Source organism: Sinocyclocheilus rhinocerous, unplaced genomic scaffold (genome assembly GCF_001515625.1).
Source record: "Sinocyclocheilus rhinocerous isolate Xijiao unplaced genomic scaffold, SAMN03320098_v1.1 scaffold1167, whole genome shotgun sequence".
Classification (NCBI taxonomy): domain Eukaryota; kingdom Metazoa; phylum Chordata; class Actinopteri; order Cypriniformes; family Cyprinidae; genus Sinocyclocheilus; species Sinocyclocheilus rhinocerous.
Window position 1 is genome coordinate 858,893 of NW_015648750.1, and position 26,371 is coordinate 885,263.

The 26,371-nt window shown below is 38.5% G+C and overlaps 1 protein-coding gene across 1 annotated transcript in view; it reads left to right on the forward strand.

Annotated features, from left to right (window-relative positions):
- Positions 1 to 26,371, forward strand: part of utrn (utrophin) — a 223,342-nt gene that overhangs the window by 122,203 nt on the left and 74,768 nt on the right. Inside the window, exons 50-52 of the mRNA XM_016514969.1 lie at positions 7,227 to 7,399; positions 8,831 to 8,987; positions 20,125 to 20,254. Coding sequence (XP_016370455.1) covers positions 7,227 to 7,399; positions 8,831 to 8,987; positions 20,125 to 20,254 — 460 coding nt within the window. The remainder of the gene's footprint in view (positions 1 to 7,226; positions 7,400 to 8,830; positions 8,988 to 20,124; positions 20,255 to 26,371) is intronic.

The window sequence follows — 26,371 nt, forward strand, 5'->3', positions numbered from 1 at the left end:
CCTGCATGATCGCGTGTTCTCTGCGTGACTTTCGGTCCGTGCAAATTGAATGCTTTAAACATAAATTCGTGATTTCAAATTATGCTGCGCTTTATGCATTTGCCCACTGTCATATTCATGTCATTTTCACTGTGTGCTGTATGTAAAATGTCCAATTTGTGTAAGTCATAAACTCTTGATTCGATTCTGATCTCGATATTGATTCATTTAAATATATATCAGATATAGTACATTTCAGTTATTCTGACGGAATCTCTCAACTAAAGCTGTAAACTATAGTTTATATAGTCAGTCGGTACATTTACTGTAGTATTAAATATTAAAGTTAGTATTGTCACTATTACAATTCAGTGATTTAACTTGATCTGTCACGCCACATTAAATAGCACCAAAATTGCATTTATTGTTTGAATTTCTTGAATTTGAAAGCAGAGGATTTGTTTCATATTAAAATAACATTGTCATTATTGGACGGTAGGCGTGCTACAAATAATGTTTAGCGAAGTTTTATTCAAAACAGCACAAAAACCTGACTTTGAGATTTAAGAATCAATGTCAGTTCATCAAAATGAAAATCAATTAAAATAGATTAATCACTATTGTCAACCCAGCCCTGCAAGAACACTTAATAGAACAGGACAAATAAATAAAAATAATCCAAATTCAGTTTTCAAACCAGTGGATTTCTGTTAGAATTTCAATAAAAAGTAAATTATTTTATTTTATTTTATTTTACGGTTGATGATGTCATTGATGGCTTCCTGTGTAAATATACAATATAAATTTGTTCACTGAGAGTAGAATTAATTGCTAAAATCAATCACTGAGTCAGTCAGTTTATTCAGGTGATTCGTTTGAAAGCTGCTGTGTGTAACTCCCTCAAAGCGCAAAGCAGTCGTACCTTCCCATAGAGGTTTCCCATATGAGAACTTCCTGATATCCTTACACAGAGGTTTTGTCAGATTTAGCTAACATTTAGAGACATATGTCCACAAGCTACACACACACACACACACACACCATTATCAGTGAGGTGCAGATGTGGACTAGACTCAGATGTTTGTTAGAAGTACCTGCACAGAAATCTGCTCCATCACAGTTCACAAGATCAAAGTAAGTGTGTGAGTGTGTGTGAGTGTACGTGTGTGTGTGTGAGTGTGTGTGTGTGTACAGGTATATATGGTTTATGAGGACACAAATGTGTATAATGACATGGGTACTACAACGTAAACATGGTTTATGAGGACACAAATGTGTATAATGACATGGGTACTACAACGTAAACATGGTTTATGAGGACACTTCCTGTGTCCCCGTAAAACAAAAGGCTTAAAAAACATACAAAACGTGTTTTAAGAAATTAAAAAATTGCCAGCAGTTTCCTGTGAGGGGTAGGTTTAGGTGTAGGGTTGGTGTAGGGCAATAGAAAATACAGTTTGTACAGTATAAAAACCATTACGCCTATGGAGAGTCCCCGTAAACCACAAATACAAGTATGTGTGTGTGTGTGTGTGAGTGTGTGTGTGTGTGTGGATGGGTACATGTGTGTGTGTGTGTGTGGGGGTGTGTGTTTGTGATGCAGTGCAAATGTGCATGTAGACATGCCCTCCTAATAAAGTTAAAGCGTTCATGAACAGTAGCCATGTTGAAACTTGGTTTGAGTTTCTGTGAGCCAAACCACACTTCTCGGCTCAAACTTTGCATTATCAGTTCTCCCAGTGACTCTCTTCCCATAATTCCCAGAGCTGTGAAACGTTTCCCTCATGTTTCCATTCGCCCATCACCCTCTGATTTCAGCCCTCACCCTCGTTCCCCTTTCAGCCGCTTTAGTATTATTCTCCACCCAGAGGTGTGAGTTGTGAGCATTGCTGTTTCCAGTTGTGTTTATTTCAACTGCAGCCTGATTCTCAGTCGTTGTAATCATGTGCATTACTTTTGTTTGCGTAAACAAACATTCTCCTGTATGAACTCATGAGCTATTTTGTGTTACACATATTCATATCCTGATTTGATTGTAATCCAGCAGGGTTTGTTTGCACTCACACACATGCGACTTTGCGCACATCAAACGTGCCTCGCTGGATACTCATTATGTAAATGTGCTAATGAAGTAAAGGCACTTCAAAGGGGTTCGCTTATGAATATTCAGAATTGTCTTCTGTCTTTGCTCCTGGCTGCTGTAGGCTTCGCGTGTGTGTGTAAGTTCAGACCACATGGCCCCTGACACGTTGACTTTATGTTTTTAGACAAGCCAAGAAAGAGCCCATATGTGCGTTATGAATTTCAAAGCAAGCGTAGCTCACACTCACACACTCTCTGAACAATGCTGTTTAACTCCGAGCGCTGCAGAGAAAGGAATAGGTGGTGATATCTGAAGTGAATCTAAAGTGAGATATTGGTCACCAATAATAAAAAAAAAAAGACTGAAACATGAGAGAATGATTGAACATTTGGTGTTGGAGTATTTGAGTGAGTCATAGGCTTGTTTCAGTCAAAACTTACTGATGAACCAAAGGCATCTGAGAGGAGAGCGCTTCACTGATAGCAGACGTCTGTTCATCTGGATGATCTATTTTAGAGTGCTTGCTGCAATATCTACAACATGTCATGAGAGTCTCTCTCTCTGAGAGCTTCACATATTCACAGATGCTGAACTTGTTGCAATATAAAACTTTGTCTTTCCCGCCTTCACCTTCTTGTCGAACATTCTTCTTTTTCATTTTCGGCTCGCTCTCTTTCATGGTGGGGCCCTACAGGAAGTGGGTGTGTGTGGGATGGAGGAGTGGAGGGAAAGAGGAGGGGAAACAGAGGATGCTGAATAAAATAATAAACAGCTGCCACTGGAGGGAAAGACAGGAGAGAGAGAGAGAGCAGGAAAAGTCAGCTCTGGGAGCCAGCAGTCAGAGAAGACCACAGACAGAGGAAAGGTGGCCAGTCAGAGAGTTTTAGGAAAACTTGTGGAAGTTCTGGAAAACTTCAAGCTGCCTGTGGAGATCAGAAAGAAAGAAAACCTCCATCTGGATGCATGTTCTTCAAGCGCTGATGGAACATGTGAAGATCAAAGTGGAGCTTTGGGTTCGAGCAAAGATGAACACCTTCACGTTCACAGCTCACCTGCTTCTGGCCTTTCTATATGCCTAGATTTGGAGATGTTCTCCTCAAGGTCAGACCTTCACCGTTCTTCTTGGCTTGCTTACTCTGAGTGCGTATTTTCTACGAGAGAGAGTGAATCAGACAGCTGTGCTGCTCTCCTTGCTCTGCCCGTCAGAGCGAACCACACAGAGGCTCTTTTATACGGAGTACTGAGTACGAACGCTTGTCCGAGGGTCACAGGAACCTGGAGGAACAAGACGCTTTCTGTGTGTGTCTGTACTACAGAGAAAGAGCCGTGTGTGTGTGTGTGGTTTGTGAGAACGAGTAAAGCAGCTAAATCATCTCCAGATCACTGAACCAACAGTTGGATATTTGGTTGAATCCCTAACTCTATCTTCAGTCTACCTCCAACATCCAGGCCTTGACTTCACACTACAGAAGATCCTGAGCACTGGGCAAGACCCATCCAACACTGGAGCTCCACGCTGCCAGACGCTGAAGCCGTGATGCGTGTGTGCTCTTCCACAGATGATGCTCCTGCGTGTGATAAGCTGTGTTGTGCGTGTGTGGACCCCCAGAGGAGACTGATCCGTTGCCAGATTTCTCTCCGTCGTTGGCGTTCTGGAATGTAGTGCGGTCGAGGTAGACGGAGATCATGATGATTGGTCTGAACTTCAGCTTGCAGGAGTTGCTGAAGAAGTTTGAGGAGGTATTTTCAGATTCGCTCGTGGAGGAATGGATCGGGGTGCTGTGGCGACCCGAAGTTACACAAGTGCCGAATGCGACTGGAAACCGCTGCTCACCAGATTGTTTAGGGATAAACCATTCAAATTCCTTGTTTAAAGTTGTCCTTGCAATTACAATGCAATTACACAAAGAAGTACTGAGTAATAATAATTAATTGCATGCATTTACCAGGGTTATTATCGTTAACAAAAATGAAATAAAACCATACATAAAAACATTTATTTCCTTGAAATCAAACAAACATTAAATGAAATAAAATGTCGCAAACCGATTATTATTTCAGCTAGTTGTCAAGGCAACACTTCTCATTTTCAATTAAAGTTAAAATAATTTAAACTAAATCAACTTAAACTTAATATAAACTATATAGACATATGGAAAAAAAAAACTTAAATTGATACTTAAATTACACCGGTACTTTAGGTTTAGGATTAGTTGCTTGTGTAATTAACTGTTATTAATATAGTTAGTGGATGAAACATGTAACAAGGACACTGTAAAATGAAGTGTTACCAAAATTCTATTTGATAACAATAAGGCAACAATTATAATGTTACGACTTTTAAATCTGATGGTAAAATGTATTCGATCTCCACCAGTATTGACTGATACTGATGAATTAATATTTATATTTTGGTAAAATAATTAACAATTTGCAGATACTGCAAAGTGTATGTAAAATTTTGGCCACAACTGTATATGTGTGTGGGTGTGTGTATCTAATATAGTACAAATATATTATGCATTCCCATAGATGATCTAAATGTAAAAATCTAAATTGTAAAAATGTTTTATACTCACTGATGTAAAATATTCAAACTCTTCAAATCAGACATCTGCTCTGGAGAAAATTGGAAATTTGCCTGGGAACTTCCGCATCACAGGTTTATGGATGCTGTAAGTTTTGTTTTTCCGACACATGGAAATATCTTCTCCTCAAACCACTAAAAACCAAAGCATAATAAAATAACATGTTTGTGATCGGGACAGTTCACTGAACGAGCTAGACAGTTTCATCTGGTATAAATTGCTGCGAGTGACACAATGATCTGTTTATCACAAAATCATTTTTTAATAAAAAAATTATTCCATTTCCTGACCTGTAAAGAAAGTCCCATAAAGGCTGATCTGTGAATTATCCCAATTTTGTCCTCGATCAAGTCACTTAAGCTCAGGTCGCTGGAGGGCCGGTACAGCAGTGAGTGTCCTGTTAGTCACTTTGGATAAAAGTGTCTGCTATCTGTGCAATAACTGCTTCCAGAAAAGAGAGGCTTTCAGAGTGCTCTCAGTTTGAAGAGCATCTTCCACCTGTGTGTGTGTGTGTGTGTGAGAGAGATAAATTATAAATAATAATAATGTAAATAATACATTATATTATTATTTTTTATCTTTTTGTACATGTATACTAAGCTTTGGCAATATTGTATCATTTACAGTGATGAAGAGCAGAAATGAGACTTCTAGAGCGCAGACACATGCTGCATGCTGAAGGGGTCAGTCTAGTGGTTCTGTGTGTGCATGTCATGTCAACGAGGTAATCGCTTTTTTTGTTTTTTTTTAACACATACACACTTTACCTAAACTATAACCTCAATGTTAGACAGCACACCAGTTGATCAGCGAAAGTTCGTCCACCGACAGTTTGATGCAAATTGCCATTGTAAATTACAATAACCACACAAAATGGCAAGCTCAGATCTGATTGGCTGACTGTATATTGTGGGATAGGATGCACCTGTTCACCTGAAAAAAAAAAGTGTCCTATTTACCTCGTACAAGGCAAAATCTTTTGAGGAAGGTTTAGTGACTGCATTTTCCAAAGTTTGTAAGGTCCAAGTTTTTTCTTTTTTTTTCACTGACTGTTTATGTTGTTTGGGACATTTAATTTTGTTTAGACATTTGTTTTGTTTAGAGACTTTTTTAAACATTTATTTATTTATTTATTTTTGTTTATTTATTTATTTATTTATTTTAGTTTGAGACATTCATTTTTTTTGTTTTTTGTTTAGTTTTGTTCACTGACAGTTTTGTTGTTTCAGACGTTCTTTTTTATTTTGTTTTTTGTCGTTTAGTTTTGTTCACTGACAGTTTTGTTGTTTCAGATGTTTTTTTGTTGTTTAGTTTTGTTGTTTCAGACATTTTTTAACGTTAGTTTTTTGTTGTTTAGTTTTGTTCACTGACAGTTTTGTTCTTTGAGATATTCTGTATCCACAAGAACTGTTGCTCACTTTATGTTTGTCCGTCAGACAGTGTAAGTAGTCAGTTCTTGTGTCTTTCTCAGTGAATTCTATTGGGGCCTTCAACGTAATATTTGCATAATACTTTATTTAATCTCTATGCTTTCTGATGCGTGTTTCAACAGCATACAGTTAGTGCTGTTGTGTATATTCATTGGTATTCTGGTGTATATTGTTTAAAGGACTGACACAGAGAGAGAGCGTTTGTGAAGTAGCAGAGAGCACTTTGCTAATTAACTGGAAAAGACCCAAACCTCCTCCTACTGTCCTCTACATGTCTCAATCTGTCAAATTCCAATTCAAACCAGCTTTATTAGCATGTATTTCCAAAGAAATGGACATTTTTTTAAATAAAATAGTCTGTCAGTGTATTCTGTCAGAAAGAAGCACACAGGAACCACACAATGTTGATGTATTATAAATATCCAGAGTGACATTAGATAGAAACTCCTGCAGTGTGCTGTGGTGTTGTGCATTTCACTAGTAAACTTTGAAGGCAGTTTGATATTACAATTTGGTGTTAAACATGATGCAGGTTGTGATAAATTGTGTTTTCATCATGATATAAATCGTGGTGCTGTGTTATATAAGGAATGAAAACCGAAAGCAATAATCTACTGAAACTGAATAAACCTTAAAAAAACATAATAATCTAGCCACCATAAAACTAAAACTAAACTGAAAATAGTGACTTAAAAATATATCTATTCATCATAAAAATAACTAAAGCTTTACAGAAACTTTAAACAAATTATATATATACAAAGATGAGATTTTCATAACTAATAATTCTGTTGGATGCTGTCAGAGGAATAAATGACTAGATTGTGTGCTTCATGAGTGCTTTCACATGTAGTGAGATTAATCATCAGTTCAGTTGCTGTGTGTGTGTGTGTGTCTGTGTCTGTGTCTGTGTGTGTCTGTGAGTGTGTCTGTGAGTGTGTGTGTGTGTGTGTGTGTGTGTGGAGAGGTTCAGTATCAGACTGACAGCTTTAATTGTGTGCTTTCCTCTCAGCGGAGGTGTGGAAACGTCTCTGTTTGTCTTTGTTGATTTATTTATCTTTCCTTTTAACGAATCCACATAATGAAGGTGGTAACAGTGCAATTAAAGCAGTCTCTCTCTGTCTCTCTCTCTCTCTGTGTGTGTAGGACATCCAGGCGGAGATCGAGGCTCATAATGATGTCTTCAGGAGTGTGGACGGGAATAAGATGAAGATGGTGAAGGCTCTGGGGAGCTCAGAGGAAGCAGTTTTCCTCCAACAGAGACTGGATGACATGAACCAGCGCTGGAACGACCTGAAGGCCAAATCAGCCAATATACGGTCAGTCACACACACACACACACACACACACATAAACCTCAAGTTCAAGTGCTCACACATTAATGGTAAGAGCCACTCGTAAGGACAGATGGAGCCGTGTTTCACTTCTATTGTCGATCTGAGTGTGTGTGTGTGTAGCATAGTTGTTTTGTGTGTGTACCATTTAAAATGGTAAAATGGACCAACAAGAGAGTGTGACTGTGTGTGTGAGAGAGAGGAAAACAGTGTAATTGTGTTCAAATCTAATTAGGCACTAATTAGTGAACACGTGTAATTACAAGTCTTGCTGATACGTCCATTTACACACACACACACACACACACACACATACACACACACACACACATTAGGCACTAATTAGTGAACACATGTAATTACAAGTCTTGCTGATACGTCCATTTACACACACACACACACACCAGGGCTTGACACTTCTTTTTTCTAAGTTAAAAAAAATTAGTGCATTAAAAAAACTTTAAGGGTGCAATTAAAATGTATAATGTGTTTCCCTTTAATAAAAGGACACAAGGAGACATTTACAAGTAAAATGATTTAATTTATTAGAATACAAAAAGTACTTAGTTTTATATATATACATATTTCTGCTTCAAACTGTATTTAATAATTATGTAATTATTTATAGGCCTACTTTAAACTGTATAAACTATATTGGCATGGTCTGTTTATTACAGTTATACATACTGTATATCTGTGTAATTATAAATATATTGGGACTCTTATTTTGAAATGTGTGTGCTTTACTAATGCTAGCTGCTCAATGAAACAGACCATCATTTTACAACCATGTACAACATTTTACAATATAAACACCATAAAGTAAACCATGTCATAATACATCAACTGTAGATCATAAGCAATCTGTTGGCTAAAATGTGAACTGCTCTGAAAGCGTGAGCTTGGAGATTGCACAACAGTGCCGGGTTTTTACTATGAAATGTGCAGCGCTTATATTTATCTCATAAAATCATAGCCTTTTGAAGTTTAATAATCCCATTAGGTTGTATGGAGAATCCAGTTTTTCCATCGCCAAATTTAACACTTCTTAAAATGATCAAGACGTTTGTTACACCATGTAAGATATTTAAGACTTTTATGACATTCATTTTTATAATCCAGGTTTTTTTATTCACACAAATGCCCCTAAATGCATTTTACAGTTCTCGCACATCTATTTTTAATCACATATGTGAGTAAAATGCCTGCACTGTTAACCCTTGTGCACGCACACACACACATACACACACACACAAGTTTCACCTGTTGCACTCATTCTGTTCAGAGAAAGACTGTTGGAACTGTTGTGTTCAACCATGTGTTTGTGGGAGAATCCTGATGCATTCCAAATGTAACATCTTCATTAGTACCAAGATTTGTACGATTTTTTTAATGCATGTGTAATTGTGTGTGCAGGGCTCATCTGGAGGCCAGTGCTGAGCGCTGGAACCGTCTTCTGTCAGTCCTGGAGGAACTGAGCCGCTGGATCTGTGTGAAGGATGAGGAACTGAACAAACAGATGCCCATCGGAGGAGATGTGCCCACAGTGCTGCAGCAGCAGACCCACTGCACGGTGAGAGCCAGTCTCATCGCTGTCTACCCTCATCGCAGCTACTGTCTCGAATTCAGCTCATACTGTCCCGTCCCTCCCTTCTCAACTCAACTCCGTCATATCAGTGTTGTAGCTTTCTCTCTCATATATCCCTCTTCTCATTGTCTCTTCTCCTCTCTTATCTCGTTCTTCTCAGGTTGTGTCGTCTCGTCTCATTATGTACCTTGAAACACTCAGCCTTATCAGCTGAGGAAACACAATTAAAAGGGGAATTGTTGTAAATACTCAAATGTTGTGTGTAAAGCATGAAGACATTAAAATAGTGGATAAACAAACGTATGTATCAACCTTCTGCGTACACCTTGGCAATAGAATCACCATTGGCTCGTACATTTTATAGTTTACCCGCCAGACTAATATATATATATATATGTGTGTGTGTGTGTGTGTGTGCAAATACATCTTGGCCTGTCTCATCTTGTCTCTTTTCCTCTTTATTGTCCTGTCTCCTCTCTCTCCTCTACAGTCATATTGTCTCGTCTGCGTCTTCTCTGGTCTCATCCCGTCTCATTTTGTCTCTCTTGACTCTCCTTTCCATCCTATCATCTTCAACACATTTTTTTTCCCTCTCCGTTCTCCAGCATTTCATTGTCTCATCAGATTCTCCTGCTGGGAATATTGTAGTGTTTATGCTACTCCGCTAAATGATCATATTGGGCCGTTATATTCTGATCATGTGTCGTACAGTGTACAGTGTCACTGACATAACAAATGACCCACATGTGTCATTAACTGTCTGTGAGATAATGACAGTAATCGAGCTTCTAGCAGGCCTGAGCTGAACAATCAGAGCAGTTACACTCTCACCTTTCCCTGAAATCGTTTTAAATCAGTGTTTGACTGACCCGAGATCACGTATGATGTCTTGAAATGTTTACATACAGAAATGCATGTCATAAATAAGAGCTGTTTAAGGAGATTTCTGTTTGAAGCTTTCGATCAGTGCAGACATGTTTTTCTGGTTTCTTTCTGCTGTATGATGCAGGAATACCTACAATACCAGACAAAACCACCGCAGGGAATTATGGGAAGGTGTGACAGTTTGGTTATGCTCTCGATCTCTCTTTCTCTCTTTCTCAGACAGTTTGACTAATGATTCTCTGGAGCCAAGAGAAAGATTGCCCCCCAGTTGGACTTTCTCTCTCTCTCTCTCTCGCCACCTCATCTTTTTCTTGGGCTCTTATAATAGATTGTCTTTGAGCCGGCTGCCCTGGTAAGAGCTTTAGCAGCGTGGGTACAAAACGCCAGGCCTTTTGAACACGTCACGGCTGGTTAGTGTGCCGTGCCGACCGGGCGACCAGGATAGAGCGCCCCAGAACACGGGATGGAAGTGAAAATGAATAATTTGTGTGAGGTCTGAGAGACTTGTCTGTCTGAAAACTTCCACTGATAAAGACACTGAGCCAGTTAAAGAGACGCAGAATGACCTTTATTCCAAGATGAATTGAGTGTAATGAGGCCATTAAATGAAATGGAAACGGTGATTTTTAAAGTACTTTTTTTTGTTTTACTTTTAATATTCAATTAAATAATGTATATAAGTGTTAATTGCATTGTACCATCTCAAGCTAAATGAATATATTTTATTTAATATATAAATAAGCATAATATGTTGGGATATAATTATGCCTTTAAAAAGGTAACAAGGTTGACAGTAACAGGGTTGACACTTTCACTGTTTAATTTGACATTTAAGGCTTGAAACTACAAGGAGCTTAATAGAAAGATAATCTGAAGCTGCTTCCACAAGTATCAAGTAGTTTACAAGTATCAGTTGTTTATGAAACAAAATCATGGTAACACGGTTGACATTCAGCTCATCTCTTTATGAGAAACCAAAAAATATCAAATAACGTGATTAAAAAACGGAAGCATTCTTAAAGAATTTCATTTCCTCAAAAACTGATTAGGTTAATATATTGCATTTTTATTTTATTTTATTTTATATTATTATTATTATTTATTTATTTTTTATCCTGCATTACCAAAATGATAACAGGGTTGGCATACTTCTCTGGGGACACAAATGTATTTATATATTCAATTATTTATTTACTTATCTATTTTTTTTTTCATCTAAAAGCTTTATATTTATGGTAACACTTTAGTTTAGGGACATATTCTCACTATTAACTAGCTGCTTATTAGCATCACAAGCATATTGGCTGTTTATTAGTGCTTATAAAGCACATATTAATGCCTTATTCTGCATGACAAGATTTTAGATCCCTTAATCCACCCCCATACCTAAACTTAACACAACTACATTACTAACTACTAATAAGCAGCAAATTATGAGTTTAAGGCAAAAGTCATAATAGTGAGAATTGGTCCTCAAACCAGAGTGTGACTATGTATACACACACACGCGCGCGATGGTCACAGATAGCACCCGTTTTGTAAAATTACCCATTAAATAAATATACTTCAAAATGTGTCTGTTAGAGAATTATCCCTTAACAGTTATCCTCTCAGCTGGTGTACAACACAGTTCATGGATATTGAGTGTGTCTCTGCGTGTGGCGGGTGTCTATTAGCATATTCATGTTTGTCATTTTTCCACACAGCGTTCATTTGATTATTGGCGATAAAGTGTAAAGAGTACTTGAGGACAGTATCCTTATGTCTCAGTAATAGTGTTTATTAATCATACATCTACTTATCCAATAGAAGAGCCTTCTTTATTGCTGCTGTAATTAAAACGATCAATCACGGTTTTGTAAAGTCCTGAGAGTGGGAAAGTGTGTGGTATTCTCAGTTTTACTGATAAAGGTGTAATGCTGATAAAGCTTCTGACCGTTACAAGGACAAATGATTTATGTAATATCAGACACTATATTTATCATCATTTCAATAGGATCATTCAAACAAAAAGGAAAATTGTCATCATTTGACCATATATCATTTAAAACTTGTATGTTTTTCCATGGAACATAAAAGAAATGTAACCAGATGTCCGCACTGCTCTTTTCCATACAGTGGCCAGAAAGGACAGAAAAGCACTATAAAAGTATCATAAAACTAGTCCATAAGTCCTCTGAAGCTATAAAAGAGTTTAATGTGAAGAACAGACTGAAATGTATATGCACATAGTTTCTAATTTTTCTTATGTGAGCACTATCATGCTGCATTAATCTCATCACTGTAAGGTTTTTTTTTTTAGTCCAGGCACCCAGAAAAGAAATAATGACCTTAAAAAGCTGGAAACTGTCTTTGCACTGATTGCTGTTACTCTGCCGGGCTCATCTCTGTTCAATACTGGTTTCGTCTGTGTGATTTATTCTGATCATTTGGGTTGTGAATCCTCTAAGAGTTGAATACGAGACTGAATAAAGCCGCCGAGGCCTAGACGTTTAGTCCTTGGTCATAAAGGATTGTCGTCTTTATCCATTCTTCCAAAGAGTGTTCCAGGTTTAGCTCAATTTCAGCTGTGCTGTTTGCTATCACAAAAAATTAATTTAACTATAGAATAAATGTTCAAATTCACATAGTGGTAACACTTTAGTTTAGGGACCAATTCTCACTATTAACTACTTGCTTATTAGCATGCATATTTGCTGCATATTTGCTACTAGCATATTAGTTCTTATAAAGCACATATTAATGTCTTATCCTGCATGAGCGTATTTTAGATCCCTTAATCCTACAACTACCTTGATAACTATTAATAAGCAGCAAATTAGGAGTTTATTGAGGAAAAAGTCATAGGTAATAGTTAATGAGAATTGGTCCCCATTCAAAGTGTTATCATGAGACTAATGTTATAGAATAGCTAATCTAATCTGAAATGGCTGCTAATGTTGTCTGTACAGTTTCACCTACATGTCTACTAACTCTCATTAGAGTGTTAGTACAGTATTAGTAAACTGGTAGGGTTAGGGTTAGAATATGTTGACATGTACTTGCAAAGTTACTGATAGTCAGTGGAATGTCTGTTGGGAGACCATCACAATAAAGAGTTAGCAGATATTAAGTAGACAGGCTACTAATACTCTGATGAGAGTTAGTAGACATGTAGGTGTAGTGTTACTTATTGTCAACAGAATGTTCAAAAGGGACCATCAAAATAAAGTGTTACCGTATTTTAAATTGTAGTAATAATAAAAACATTTATTTTTAAAAAAATTTAAAAATCACAGACCCCAAACACTCTTAAAAACAAAGTTTTTTATTAGTATCTGTGGTGTCGTGGAGAACTTGTTACATCAATGGTATTTTTCTTTTTTTTTATATAGTGTAGTCTATATCTGTATGTGTCATGTCCATGTCAAGTCAAGTCACCTTTATTTGTATAGCGCTTTATACAATACTGGTTGTGTCAAAGCAGCTTTACAGAGTCAAACAGGAAAATAGTTTGTGAAGCAAGTAAACCCAGAAACATTGTTATCATGATATGTGCAAGGACACCATAAAGTGACTTGCTTGTATAGAAAAATGATTTCCCATCATTCTCTCTGGCAGCACAAGAACAATAATATACAGAAAAAGTGTCACACACCTAATACTCATCTGTGGGCTTTTATTTCTTTTTGCTGCAGCGCTAAAAGCTTTCTGCTTTGTGCAAAAAAAGAACAACAAAATTGCTTAACCCTTTCACGTATGGTGTCCGCTACAGTGGACAGATGTTTGGAAACCATTTTGAACCATTTAGGTTGTAGCACCATGTCCCAACCACCAAGTGTTGAACCCCCAAAGCGCTGTCTACAATTCCATTTAAATATTGTATTTGTGTCTATTTTTTGTTTTGAGATATTGCATCATATATTTAAAAAGACGACGGGAAGAGGAGTTAAGTGTTAAATCCACAAAAAATAAATAGGATGTCAGAAATACTTTTATCCAGATTTTAACAATATTTTTCTTGTACATTTTCTTTTTGTGACAGAAAATATATCTGTCCACTATTGGGCCTATATATAGATTCAGCCTTATTTTGAATGTTTTATCAAAATTATGATATAATTTACACTTGAACAGTTTTATTAAACAGCAATATTAAATAGTCTTCAGATTTTATAATTTATTTCAATGCTTACAGTCAATATTTATTTATTAGGTCATAGGTCATAGGCATAAACGAGGACAGCGAAATGTGCGCATGATTGCGTTCGAGTGTGTGTGTGGTGGGAGCGTGTGTGTGTGTGCATGATTGCGTTCGAGTGTGTGTGTGTGTGTGTATTTGTGCTCAAGTATGATACTGGTTTTAATTGTTTTAAATAAAAGTTAGCCATTTTTTAATTAATAAAATGAGTTTCGAGACATAGAATGTGATGTTTTTCAAATGTCCTTTCTATTGTTGTTGTTATTTAATGCTCCAATGAAAAAGCCACATCTGTCAAAAATGAGATAAGGATATTGAGTGAATGCTTTCTGCACATAGTATACGATCATCAAATACTTCAACTTCAAACCAGCTAAATCCCAGCCTCAGCCCATTCAGAAGTACAGTACTTAGATAGAAACCCATGCATAATAGCCTAGGTGTCTGATAAAGAGGTTAATTTTGATGAAAAAACGTCAGACAGACTTCTTAAGCCTTCTTATATGTATTCATACCATTTGCACTTAGTAAATGTTTTAAAACCATTTTTTTTTCAGACCAAACAATGAGTTCTATTGAATCACTTTTTATACCATTGTTGCATGGTTTCCACTGCAGTGGATAGATAAGTAACTCCCTCAAAATAAAATATATTGACAAAAAAAAGTTTATTACTTTGAAAAATATTACTTTGTGATTTAATAATTCATGCATGAAATAAATCACAGTGTAAAACTTCCAGTATGAATTTATATGAACTTCTCACAAGACTTGAAATGTAGTTCCACCTGAAAATAACTTCAAATAACATATTTTTGCACAAATTATTTCATTTAAATGCTTTAACAAAACTGCAAGCTTTTCAGTCTTCAATCTTAGACGTCCACTGTATGTGCTTTTACTGTAAAGGCACATTTTCTGTTTGTTTTCCTCGAAACAAGCTACACAGTTCTTTTCTGCTGTAATCAACAGCATGCCACGGATGCCTAACTGTCCTGAATCTGCACCAGTCTGACTTATACACGATGTCCGTTCAGTTCGATTAAAAAGTGAGGGTGGCATCATTCTGAACTGATGAAAGCAGCGCTGAGGTAATTATTGTTGCTGTGACGCTGTGCGTTGCTATAGTGATAAGTGGCACTTTGGCACCACTCCAGCATCTTCGACCTGAGCTTCAGGCTGTCAAGGGCAAGAGGCTGCTACAGCTGACAGACAGTACAGTCTCTCCACATCCATCCTCCCCAAAAACTAGCCTCCAGGGTGTTTTGGCTGGAGCTGAGCCATTAGAGTGCTTGTTTGGGAGTCTTTTAAAGGTGTTCCGGATGTGTGGAGCAGTTTGCCAATTCATGGTTTTCAATGGTCTTTCACTCCAGGCACAGAGGTTATTCATTATGTGCCATTTAGGACTGTGAATGCGCGTGCTTTTGTGTTTGGCTGTTTGTGTCTGTCAGAAGTGTTTTAAGAGCTCAGGGAGAGCACTTATGATAGTTTGCTGCTTTTTGGCTTTAAAAGTGGAAACAGTAATCATCTTCGTGAAAGAGAGAGATGGAAGAGCTATCTGATGTTTGCCACTGATGGTGAAGGTTGTTTACTAAAGCATGTTTCAGCTACAAGAGGCATCTTAAAGGGATAGTTCACCCCAAAATAAAAATGGTCATGATTATTCACCCTCATGTCGTTCCAAACCCATAAGAATTCCATTCATCTTCAAAACCCAAACGGAGACATTTTTTTCATGAAACCTGAAATAGTTCTGTTCCTTTAATGAAAGTCCAAAACTTTCAAACTTTAAAAAAAGTTAATGAAGACATCATAAAAGTAATCCATATGAATCGAGCCGTTTAGTCTTCTGAAGACACACTATCACTTTGTTGGAGCCATTTAGCATATATTTGTGAATATATCAATTTTGTGGTTTATTTCATGTCATATTTTATTATAAATAAGATTATTTAGTTGGAAGAGGACTTTTATTTTGTGATTGATAGAGCCAAGATGGAGGCAAGACCATATTATATGATGGTTGGAAAATCAACCACATCCATCGGATTATCTTTTTAAAATGTTTTGTTAACTTTTTCTTAATCGGAAAAGTTCTCGTTTTCTTATTTTTGAATGAGCTGAAAGTGATTAAACCAAATGCAGTGGCACATGGGCAAAACATTACTACACCCTCTTTATGATAAGCAGAAATAGTTTAGACGTAATAAAAATGTATATGCATAGAGCACATCAAATATGCTTTATGGAAGCTCAAACATCCTTAATGTGCAAGAACCGACCTCATTGGCTCCTGAATGTCAAGCAAGTACAGTTGACCTTCTGTCAATATATGCATGTTGATCACTGTTTATATGCCATCAGTGTTTATGTGAATCTGCTGGATTCATATGGATTACGTTTACAATGTTTTTATGAACTTTTTAAAGCGTCAATGGACTTTCAGTGGAGGGACAGAAATCTCTTTTATTACGTTTCATTAAAAAATCTTCACTTGTGCTTCGAAGCTGAACCCAAGTCTTATGGAAATGACATGAAGGTGAGAATGACAGAATTTCCATTTTTGGGTGAACTAAGCCTTTAATGAAACTGTATATTTAGGCTGGTTAAGGTTATACAGTTTAAACCATGGTATTTATTTTTGTTACTATCAGTGGTCAAGTCAAAAGAAGAAAAAAAAAAAAAACATTAATAAAAAGCAAAGCTTGGTTTATCCCAAACTACTCAGGATGAGGAAGAACTTAAGGACTGTTGCAAAGCAGAGATGTGTACAGTTGTTGAGGCGAGTCACAATTTGTCAGATTAAAAGGGTGTTTACACAACACCGTTTTCAGCTAAAAACAGAAAAACTTTTTGCATTTTGGCAATTAATTTACATGACAGCAGCGTTTTTGAAATTGAGTTTTAAAGTGCAAGTTTTTGAGAACTATACCATAATCGTCTCTATGTACACTACAAAAAAGCGAATTTGTGAAAATGATTGACGTTGTGCACTTGCGTATTATGTGTTCAGTCATCGCCTAGCCTGGCATGCATAATACTGCGCTTTTAGTAGTTTCAGTGGATCCGTGTGAATAGGAATTGTTTTAAAGGTGGGGTAAGTGATTTCTGGTAGCCAATGTTGACATTTGAAATCACCAAAACAAACACGCCCCTACCCCAAAAGTGTCTTGCCCCTATTTTGATAGCTCCACCCCACACATGCAACCCAGGCAACGATTAGTTCTGTGAAACAAAGCAAAACCAATGTTACACTGTGTCTACACCAGACGCGAGTGGCGCAGCGCGACAAAATACTATAGAACTCATTATAATCAGTGATGCTGTCTACACCATATATATACAGTATATACTGTACATATCTATGGTCTACACTGGATGCGGCACGACACGACAAATCCCTAACAGAAAACTGCTGCTGCGTTCTATTCATGACGTATTGACACAAATTTCAAATGATTTTCAACGGTCGCTTTGTCGACAGACTTTAGCTGTTGCGGCGCAGACACTGTGAAAAATCGCTTACCCCACCTTTAATGATGACAATGAAAAGGTCAAAGAAAACGTCATGATAATTGCTAATATTGGCTCGGCGTCCGATCGCAGGCCTACTTCTCCTTGAGTTCTCTCCAGTGCTGGAAAGCTGATCCGATCCGTGCTGGAAAGCTGATCCAATATATCCGCAGACGTTTTCCTCTTTAGTTTTTTTATCCGCCATCTCTATAAAAATCGCTTACCCCACCTTGAAATGTGTTTTCTAATTTGAGAACAGTTGTTGTAGTATAAACAGACCCTAATAAGGAATTAAATTGCTGTGCAATCACAGCTATGTGTATATTGGATATTTAATGCTGTCAGGACCACTGCCATAGCTAAAACACACAGAAATGTAGGTGATATTCACTAGTTTACATCCTTATCCCAGTAGTCTTCAGAGTAGTAAAGCAGTGCAGTCTATCCATTGCCGTGTATCATCCAGCGAGCTGCACACACACGCTCGTATATGAGGTTCTTCTTTGACCTCATATGTGTCTCTTTCTCCATCTTACTCTAATCTTCATGATTTTTTAAATATTGGTCCTTAACGTCTCCGTAATGCTGTTTAATGGACCGCTCCTCTTCCTTTCTGTCCTCATCACGGGCCTCTAATGTGCGGCTGGTGCTCTCTAGGTTTACTTTAGCAGGATGTAATTAAAAGGCTTATCACTTCCTCCGGTTCTGTTTAACGACCGTTTCAGAAGTGTGGAGGGTGCCGTGACCCTGCTCTCCAGTCGAGCCTGAGGGGCCCAGCTATCAGAGGAATGGTAATCCAGTTTTCCTCTCCGCTGAGATTTGGCTGTTCATTTAATTGTGTGTGTGTCTGACTGTGCAGAAGTCCTGTGCTGCCTGAAGGCAGGAATTAGTTTTGTCTGAGTTAGAGATCGGCTATTAGTTTGGCTAATTTGCGTGAGACCCTGCGGAAATGCCTCATTTGACCACGGAGATTGTGTTTGCAATTGCACTTCAATGTCCGTTTTATATGTGCACCCTATCAGTCCTTTACTGCCCTCATTCTCACATTTTCTTGATCTCTTTGTTTTTCATTTTGCTCTCACTGATCTCCTGCTCACACACATCCTCTTCCTTTCTGTCCTCATCACGGGCCTCTAATGTGCGGCTGGTGCTCTCTAGGTTTACTTTAGCAGGATGTAATTAAAAGGCTTATCACTTCCTCCGGTTCTGTTTAACGACCGTTTCAGAAGTGTGGAGGGTGCCGTGACCCTGCTCTCCAGTCGAGCCTGAGGGGCCCAGCTATCAGAGGAATGGTAATCCAGTTTTCCTCTCCGCTGAGATTTGGCTGTTCATTTAATTGTGTGTGTGTCTGACTGTGCAGAAGTCCTGTGCTGCCTGAAGGCAGGAATTAGTTTTGTCTGAGTTAGAGATCGGCTATTAGTTTGGCTAATTTGCGTGAGACCCTGCGGAAATGCCTCATTTGACCACGGAGATTGTGTTTGCAATTGCACTTCAATGTCCGTTTTATATGTGCACCCTATCAGTCCTTTACTGCCCTCATTCTCACATTTTCTTGATCTCTTTGTTTTTCATTTTGCTCTCACTGATCTCCTGCTCACACACAAACACACACTCTTGGATGGAGTGCTGACTTACATAAACAATGAACGCATACTGTCAGAAAATGACGGACTGTGGCTGATTAAAAGAATGAAATTCATGAAAAGAAAGCCAAAAGTAGTCTGGCAAAACTGTTGTTAATTCTGTCTGTTCGTCTGTCTGTTTGTCTGTCTGTCTGTTCGTCTGTCCATCCATCTGTATCTCTCTCTGTCTGTCTGTCTTGTCTATCTGTCTGTCTGTCTGTCTGTCTGTCTTGTCTATCTGTCTGTCTGTCTGTCTGTCTGTCTTGTCTATCTGTCTGTCTGTCTGTCTTGTCTATCTGTCTGTCTGTCTGTCTGTCTGTCTGTCTGTCTGTCTGTCTGTCTGTCTGTCTGTCTGTCTGTCTGTCTGTCTGTCTGTCTGTCTGTCTGTCTGTCTGTCTGTCTGTCTGTCTGTCTGTCTGTCTGTCTGTCTGTCTGTCTGTCTGTCTGTCTGTCTGTCTGTCCATCTGTCTGGCTGTCTGTCTGCCTGTCTGTCCATATGTCTGTCTGTCTGTTTGTCTGGCTGTCTATCTGTCCGTCTGTTTGTCTGTCTGTCTGTCTCTCTGTTCGTCTGTCTGTCTGTCCGTCTGTCTGTCTGTTCGTCTGTCTGTCTGTCCGTCTGTCTGTCTGTCTGTTCGTCTGTCCATCTATCTGTATCTCTCTCTGTCTGTCTGTCGGTCTATCTATCCATCCATCCATACATTTCAGTTTTTTTATTTGTCAGTTTCTCTATCTAGTCCATCCATCCATCCATCTATTTATCTTTTTATTTCTCTCTTGTTAATTGGTCGACTGTTTTCTTAACGATAATTGTTTTTCCCACCCATTTTTTTTTCTTATTTCTGCTGATTTTTATAATTAAGCTCTGTTAATGACTGATTGACAGGATGTGATGTGATGTGATGTTAACTGATTGTGTTTTCAGGCTCTGAGGGCGGAGCTTAAGGAGCGTGAGCATTTAGTTCTCAGCACATTGGATCAGGCACGCATGTTTCTGGCCGACCAGCCGATCGAAGGACCCGAAGAGCCACGCAAGAACCTGCAACCCAAAACCGGTGAGAGCTTATTATTTCTTCATCCTGCCATCCTCCCATATGTTTAATGAAAATAAGAGTAGAGAGGAAAGGGAAGAAATGCATAAGTCTTGTCAAGTCACATGCTTTATGAAGCAAGGAGAGAGAAACATTTACATTAAACATTCTGCACTTAAAAACTCCTCTGCAGAAACTTAAGACCAGTATGAGAACATTATACACACACACACACACACATCATCCAGACCAGCGGAGTTTATTTTGACACTCTCTGAGGGATGCTCTTTGATGTATGTGACTCTCTGATAAGTCGGACACCTCCTGTCAACACACTCTTAACTGTAGTATCTGATGTCTGGAAAGTTCCACGGCTCTCTGGACACTTCCGCTGGGACCTGCTTGAAAAGCTAATTTAGGACGAACGTCAGACATCACTTATCAGAAAGAAAGAGAGCTGCTTGTGAAGTGTGTGTATGTGCGTAGGCATGCGCAGGCGTTTAGGAGGAGTGTGCGAATGCCCAGTGAAACCGGGTTAATTGGCAGATCAGAGACTGCTGGATATTTCCACTTTTCAGAGTTCTGAAGCTCAGTGTTTTCTGTCTTTCAGAAAACACCAAAGTCATCTAGAGCTGAAAGTGTTCACTAAGGCAAGCAGAACTATAACTGGTGCCTGTACTGAGGCTTAGTGATTGAAACAAACCTTAAACTCTTAAGTTTTTTGTTTTTTTACTTTTCTGCGTAACTCGTCCTGAACTGTTACGTCCTGAGCTACAGACATGAAGGACATCTCAAATCATGCATTTAAAATGGCAAGATATGCAGAGGAGAATGTGCTCTTTTTGGTGTCTGACAGCATTATCAAATTAGGTTAAATATTTAACGAAGAAAAGTGCAATTTTAGGCGAACTAAGGTACAGTTAATTCAGCATTTTTTCACTTCTTTGTTAATGTTTTTCCCCTTTCCTTTGTGATTAATCATCATAAATCATAGCGAACTGTTATGTAAGCCCATTTAATTGAAAAAAAGTGACTTTTTATGTCACAGTTATGACTTTTTTCTCATAATTGCGAGACATAAACTCGCAATTGCATGTTATAAACTCGAAATTGTAAGAAAATAGTCTTTTTTCACAGAATTGGACTTTATAACACGCAGTTGTGAGTTTATATCTCACAATTCTGAGAAAAGAAGTCAGAATAGCGAGATGTAAATTCGCAATTGCGAGAAAAAAAGTCAGAAATGTGAGACAATTACCTTGTTTTATTTTGTATTAAGTGGTGGAAATGGGCTTCCATAATCTGTTATTTAATTGTAGTATTATTATTATTATTATTATATAGTATGTGTGACGTGACATGTGGCCAAGTATAGTGACCCATACTCGGAATTAGTGCTCTGCATTTAACCCATCCAAAGTGAACACACACACACCGTGAACACACACCCGGAGCAGTGGGCAGCCATTTATGCTGCGGCACTCGGGGAGCAGTTGGGGGTTTGGTGCCTTGCTCAAGGGCACCTCAGTCGTGGTATTGAAGGTGGGAGAGATGACTCTCTGATAAGTCGGACACCTCCTGTCAACACACTCTTAACTGCAGTATCTGATGTCTGGAAAGTTCCACGGCTCTCTGGACACTTCCGCTGGGACCCGCTTGAAAAGCTAATTTAGGACGAACGTCAGACATCACTTATCAGAAAGAAAGAGAGCTGCTTGTGAAGTGTGTGTATGTGCGTAGGCATGCGCAGGCGTTTAGGAGGAGTGTGCGAATGCCCAGTGAAACCGGGTTAATTGGCAGATCAGAGACTGCTGGATATTTCCACTTTTCAGAGTTCTGAAGCTCAGTGTTTTCTGTCTTTCAGAAAACACCAAAGTCATCTAGAGCTGAAAGTGTTCACTAAGGCAAGCAGAACTATAACTGGTGCCTGTACTGAGGCTTAGTGATTGAAACAAACCTTAAACTCTTAAGTTTTTTTTTTTTTTTACTTTTCAGCTTATCAAATTAGGCTAAATATTTAACGAAGAAAAGTGCAATTTTAGGCGAACTAAGATACAGTTAATTCAGCATTTTTTCACTTCTTTGTTAATGTTTTTCCCATTTCCTTTGTGATTAATCATCATAAATCATAGCGAACTGTTATGGAAGCCCATTTAATTGAAAAAAAGTGACTTTTTATGTCACAGTTATGACTTTTTTCTCATAATTGCGAGACATAAACTCGCAATTGCATGTTATAAACTCGAAATTGTAAGAAAATAGTCTTTTTTCACAGAATTGGACTTTATAACGCAGTTGTGAGTTTATATCTCACAATTCTGAGAAAAGAAGTCAAAGATATGCAGAGGAGAATGTGCTCTTTTTGGTGTCTGACAGCATTATCAAATTAGGTTAAATATTTAACGAAGAAAAGTGCAATTTTAGGCGAACTAAGGTACAGTTAATTCAGCATTTTTTCACTTCTTTGTTAATGTTTTTCCCCTTTCCTTTGTGATTAATCATCATAAATCATAGCGAACTGTTATGTAAGCCCATTTAATTGAAAAAAAGTGACTTTTTATGTCACAGTTATGACTTTTTTCTCATAATTGCGAGACAAACTCGCAATTGCATGTTATAAACTCGAAATTGTAAGAAAATAGTCTTTTTTCACAGAATTGGACTTTATAACACGCAGTTGTGAGTTTATATCTCACAATTCTGAGAAAAGAAGTCAGAAGTGGTATTAAAAAGGTCTTAAAAAATCTTAAATTTAACTTGTTCATGTCTGTAGAAACCCTGTTATTTATATTTTTATTAATTTTATTATATTTTTATATTATTTAAAAGCCCTGAAATAAACATGCAGAAAACGTAGAACTTGACAGTAAATCAAGGAATTTTGAAGGTGCAGATTCAGTGTGACTCGGCTTATATGCTTATGTAATATTCTTACCAGAAATTTACACTTTCACATTTATTCCTATTGAAGTCAGCTGGGTTCAGCAGGGCAGTGTTTTCTGATCTATCTCCACATGCCTCACTTTGAACACCTAGAACAATCTCACATGCCTCCATTGAGTCATTGAGTGATCTTTGTGCTTCCATGTTCTCTTATCCCTGCGATCAAAGCGCAGAGCTCAGCTATCTGAACCAATAACCAGCTCACGCGCTCTGCCGCCCCGCGCAAACACACAGCGTGAGCAGCTTACCCAGATAAAATCATACACCACTAATGTTCACGCAAATGCATGTTTTCCAAATTGAACTGTGTGTTTTAAAATGCAAAGCAATCTGTTCCAGTGTTCGCCATCAAACGAGCATAAACAAGCCACTGCCACACCGTCACTTTCATTTCCATTCAACCCCTGGATCTTAATTGAATTTCAAACCTTTCCAGAAACGCTTGAACGCATTTGAATTGTAAATTGATTCTCGCACGGCTGAAACAGAAATATAAAGATGAAAGATAGAGGTGAGCATTTGCCGAACGGAGAAATCAGTCCTGCCGTTTGTGACGTTAGCTAAAGTGTATTCTCACGTCCTCAGAAAGCCTGGAAGCTGAATGAAAGAGCAGCTGTTAATGCTGTAGTCCTGCCTGTAGACATGCCCTAGGCTCTTTCTAAATTGCCCAAACATCTGCCTCCTGTCGTCTGTAAACCTCTCTCTATTTAGCTCATTAGTTGAGTGGACTCATTAGTAAACACTTTCTTAGGTGACCGTGCACTGATCATGTTCTCTAAACACGGTCAGTTGCAATGTGGAAAACTTGAAAAGTCAAGTTGTGGTCGTATTGATAAATGTGAGACTGTTTGTATCAGTCTATTCTGAAACCTAGCAAGCATCCCATTGGCAACATTTTAGGAATCCTACAGTAGGTGTATCCCAAACGCGAAGGGTGTTCCAGACAGTATGTGGCAATTTTATACTGTCTTCTAACTGATATGATAAGATTCAATCAACAAGCAGTTTGTCTGGATATGAGATGCGATGAAATCAATCAAAATTACAGCCAATCAGACGAGTGTGTAGGCAGACTCTCTTTGCAAGAGCACTGCTGTCTCACACTCACGGCAAATGGATGAATACACATCAGATTAATGAATGACACCACTTTAACATGATCAAAAGTGACTGATACAGTCTGTCATGGAACACACAAGTTATTGTATCCTTTCAATTCAAAGCAAACTCATTTATTTCCAAAATCTGAGGTAAATTATCCATTATGGCCGTTAAATCAGAGGTATAAAGTATTTGAGTAAATGTAATTAGTTACTGTACATGAGTATGTTTTTGGCTGCTTTGTAGTTTTACTGAGTATCAAAAATTGAAGAAACTTTTACTCACTACTTGACATTTTTGAATAAGTATGTGTATTGTGTACACCAGTAGATTTTGCATGACACCTTACTGTTTCTGTAGCAGTTTATTTCTGATACAAAAGAAATGATATTGCCATCTACAGGGCATTGAAGGTACTATGTCTCAATCACCCAAACTTGTCAACAAGGCAACTTTTACACAAATGCAAGTGCAGTGGCAGGTAGTTGTGAATCGCAGGTGTTTCATATATGAGAGGCGGACATGGCTGAGACTTTTTGAAGGTTGTTTGTTTGTAGACGTTTAAGAGGCTATTGAGTCAACCTTAATTTATTGCAGTTTTGAAGTTTAAATTTTTTATTTTAGAAAATAAATGTGATTGCTCTCCTCACAATTTTTATAAGCCTGTTTCAACTGCACTGATTGAAGAGTTTTTGAAGCTGCTGCCAATGATCTGGATGAGCTCACAGATTCTGTAACATCATACATTAGTTTCTGTGAGAATATGTGCATTCCTACCAGGACTCATTTAACATACAATAACGACAAACCATGGTTCACAGCAAAACTCAGGAAGCTTCGTCAGGCCAAAGAGGATGCGTTCAGGAGTGGGGACAGGGTCTTGTATAATCAGGCCAGAAACACACTGAATAAGGAGATTAGAGTGGCTAAGAGGAGCTACGCTAAAAAGCTGGAAAACCAGTTTTCAGCCAACGACCCTGCTTCAGTGTGGAAAGGTCTTAAAGACATCACAAACTACAAGACACCATCCCCCAGCACTGAGGCGAATTAACAACTTGTTGAAGACCTGAATGAGTTTTATTGTAGATTTGAAACTCCCGGTCTCACACCCCACACCCGCCCTGACTCTACACAGCCATCAACACCTCCAGCAACCCCCCTCTCCCCCACTTCTGCATTTCAGATCAGTGAAGATGATGTGCGTCAGGTCTTCAGGAAGCAGAAGAGAAAGAAAGCACCAGGCCCAGGCGGTGTTTCATCAGCCTGTCTGAAATCCTGTGCTGACCAGCTGGCCCACATCTTTTCACAGATCTTCAACAGATCACTGGAGCTGTGCAAAGTCCCTGCCTGCTTCGAACACTCCACCATCATCCCCATCCCAAAGAAACCCAAAATCACAGGACTTAATGACTACAGACCTGTTGCTTTAACGTCTGTGGTTATGAAGTCTTTTGAAAGACTGGTGTTGGCTTATCTGAAGGACATCACAGGACCCTTGCTGGACCCCCTGCAGTTTGCTTACCGAGCAAACAGGTCTGTGGATGATGCAGTCAACATGGGACTGCACTACATCCTGCAACATCTGGACAAATCAGGGACTTATGCAAGGATCCTGTTCGTGGACTTAAGTTCGGCCTTCAACACCATCATCCCAACACTCCTCCAGACCAAACTAACCCAGCTCTCTGTTCCTAGCTCCATCTGTCAGTGGATCACCAGCTTTCTGACAGATAGACAGCAGCTAGTGAGAATTGGTAAATTCACATCCAACACCCGCATCATCAACACTGGCGCCCCTCAGGGATGTGTGCTCTCCCCACTGCTCTTTTCCCTCTACACAAACGACTGCACCTCTAACGACACATCTGTCAAGCTCCTGAAGTTTGCGGACGACATTGCAGTCATCGGCCTCATCCAGGATGGTGACGAGTCTGCTTACAGACAGGAGGTTAAAGAGTTGGCTGTCTGGTGCAGGCTCATCAACCTGGAGCTCAACACGCTCAAAACTGTGGAGATGACCATGGACTTCAGGAGAAACCCCCCTGCACTCCCCCCACTCACCATCATGGACAGCACTGTGGCTGCAGTAGAGTCATT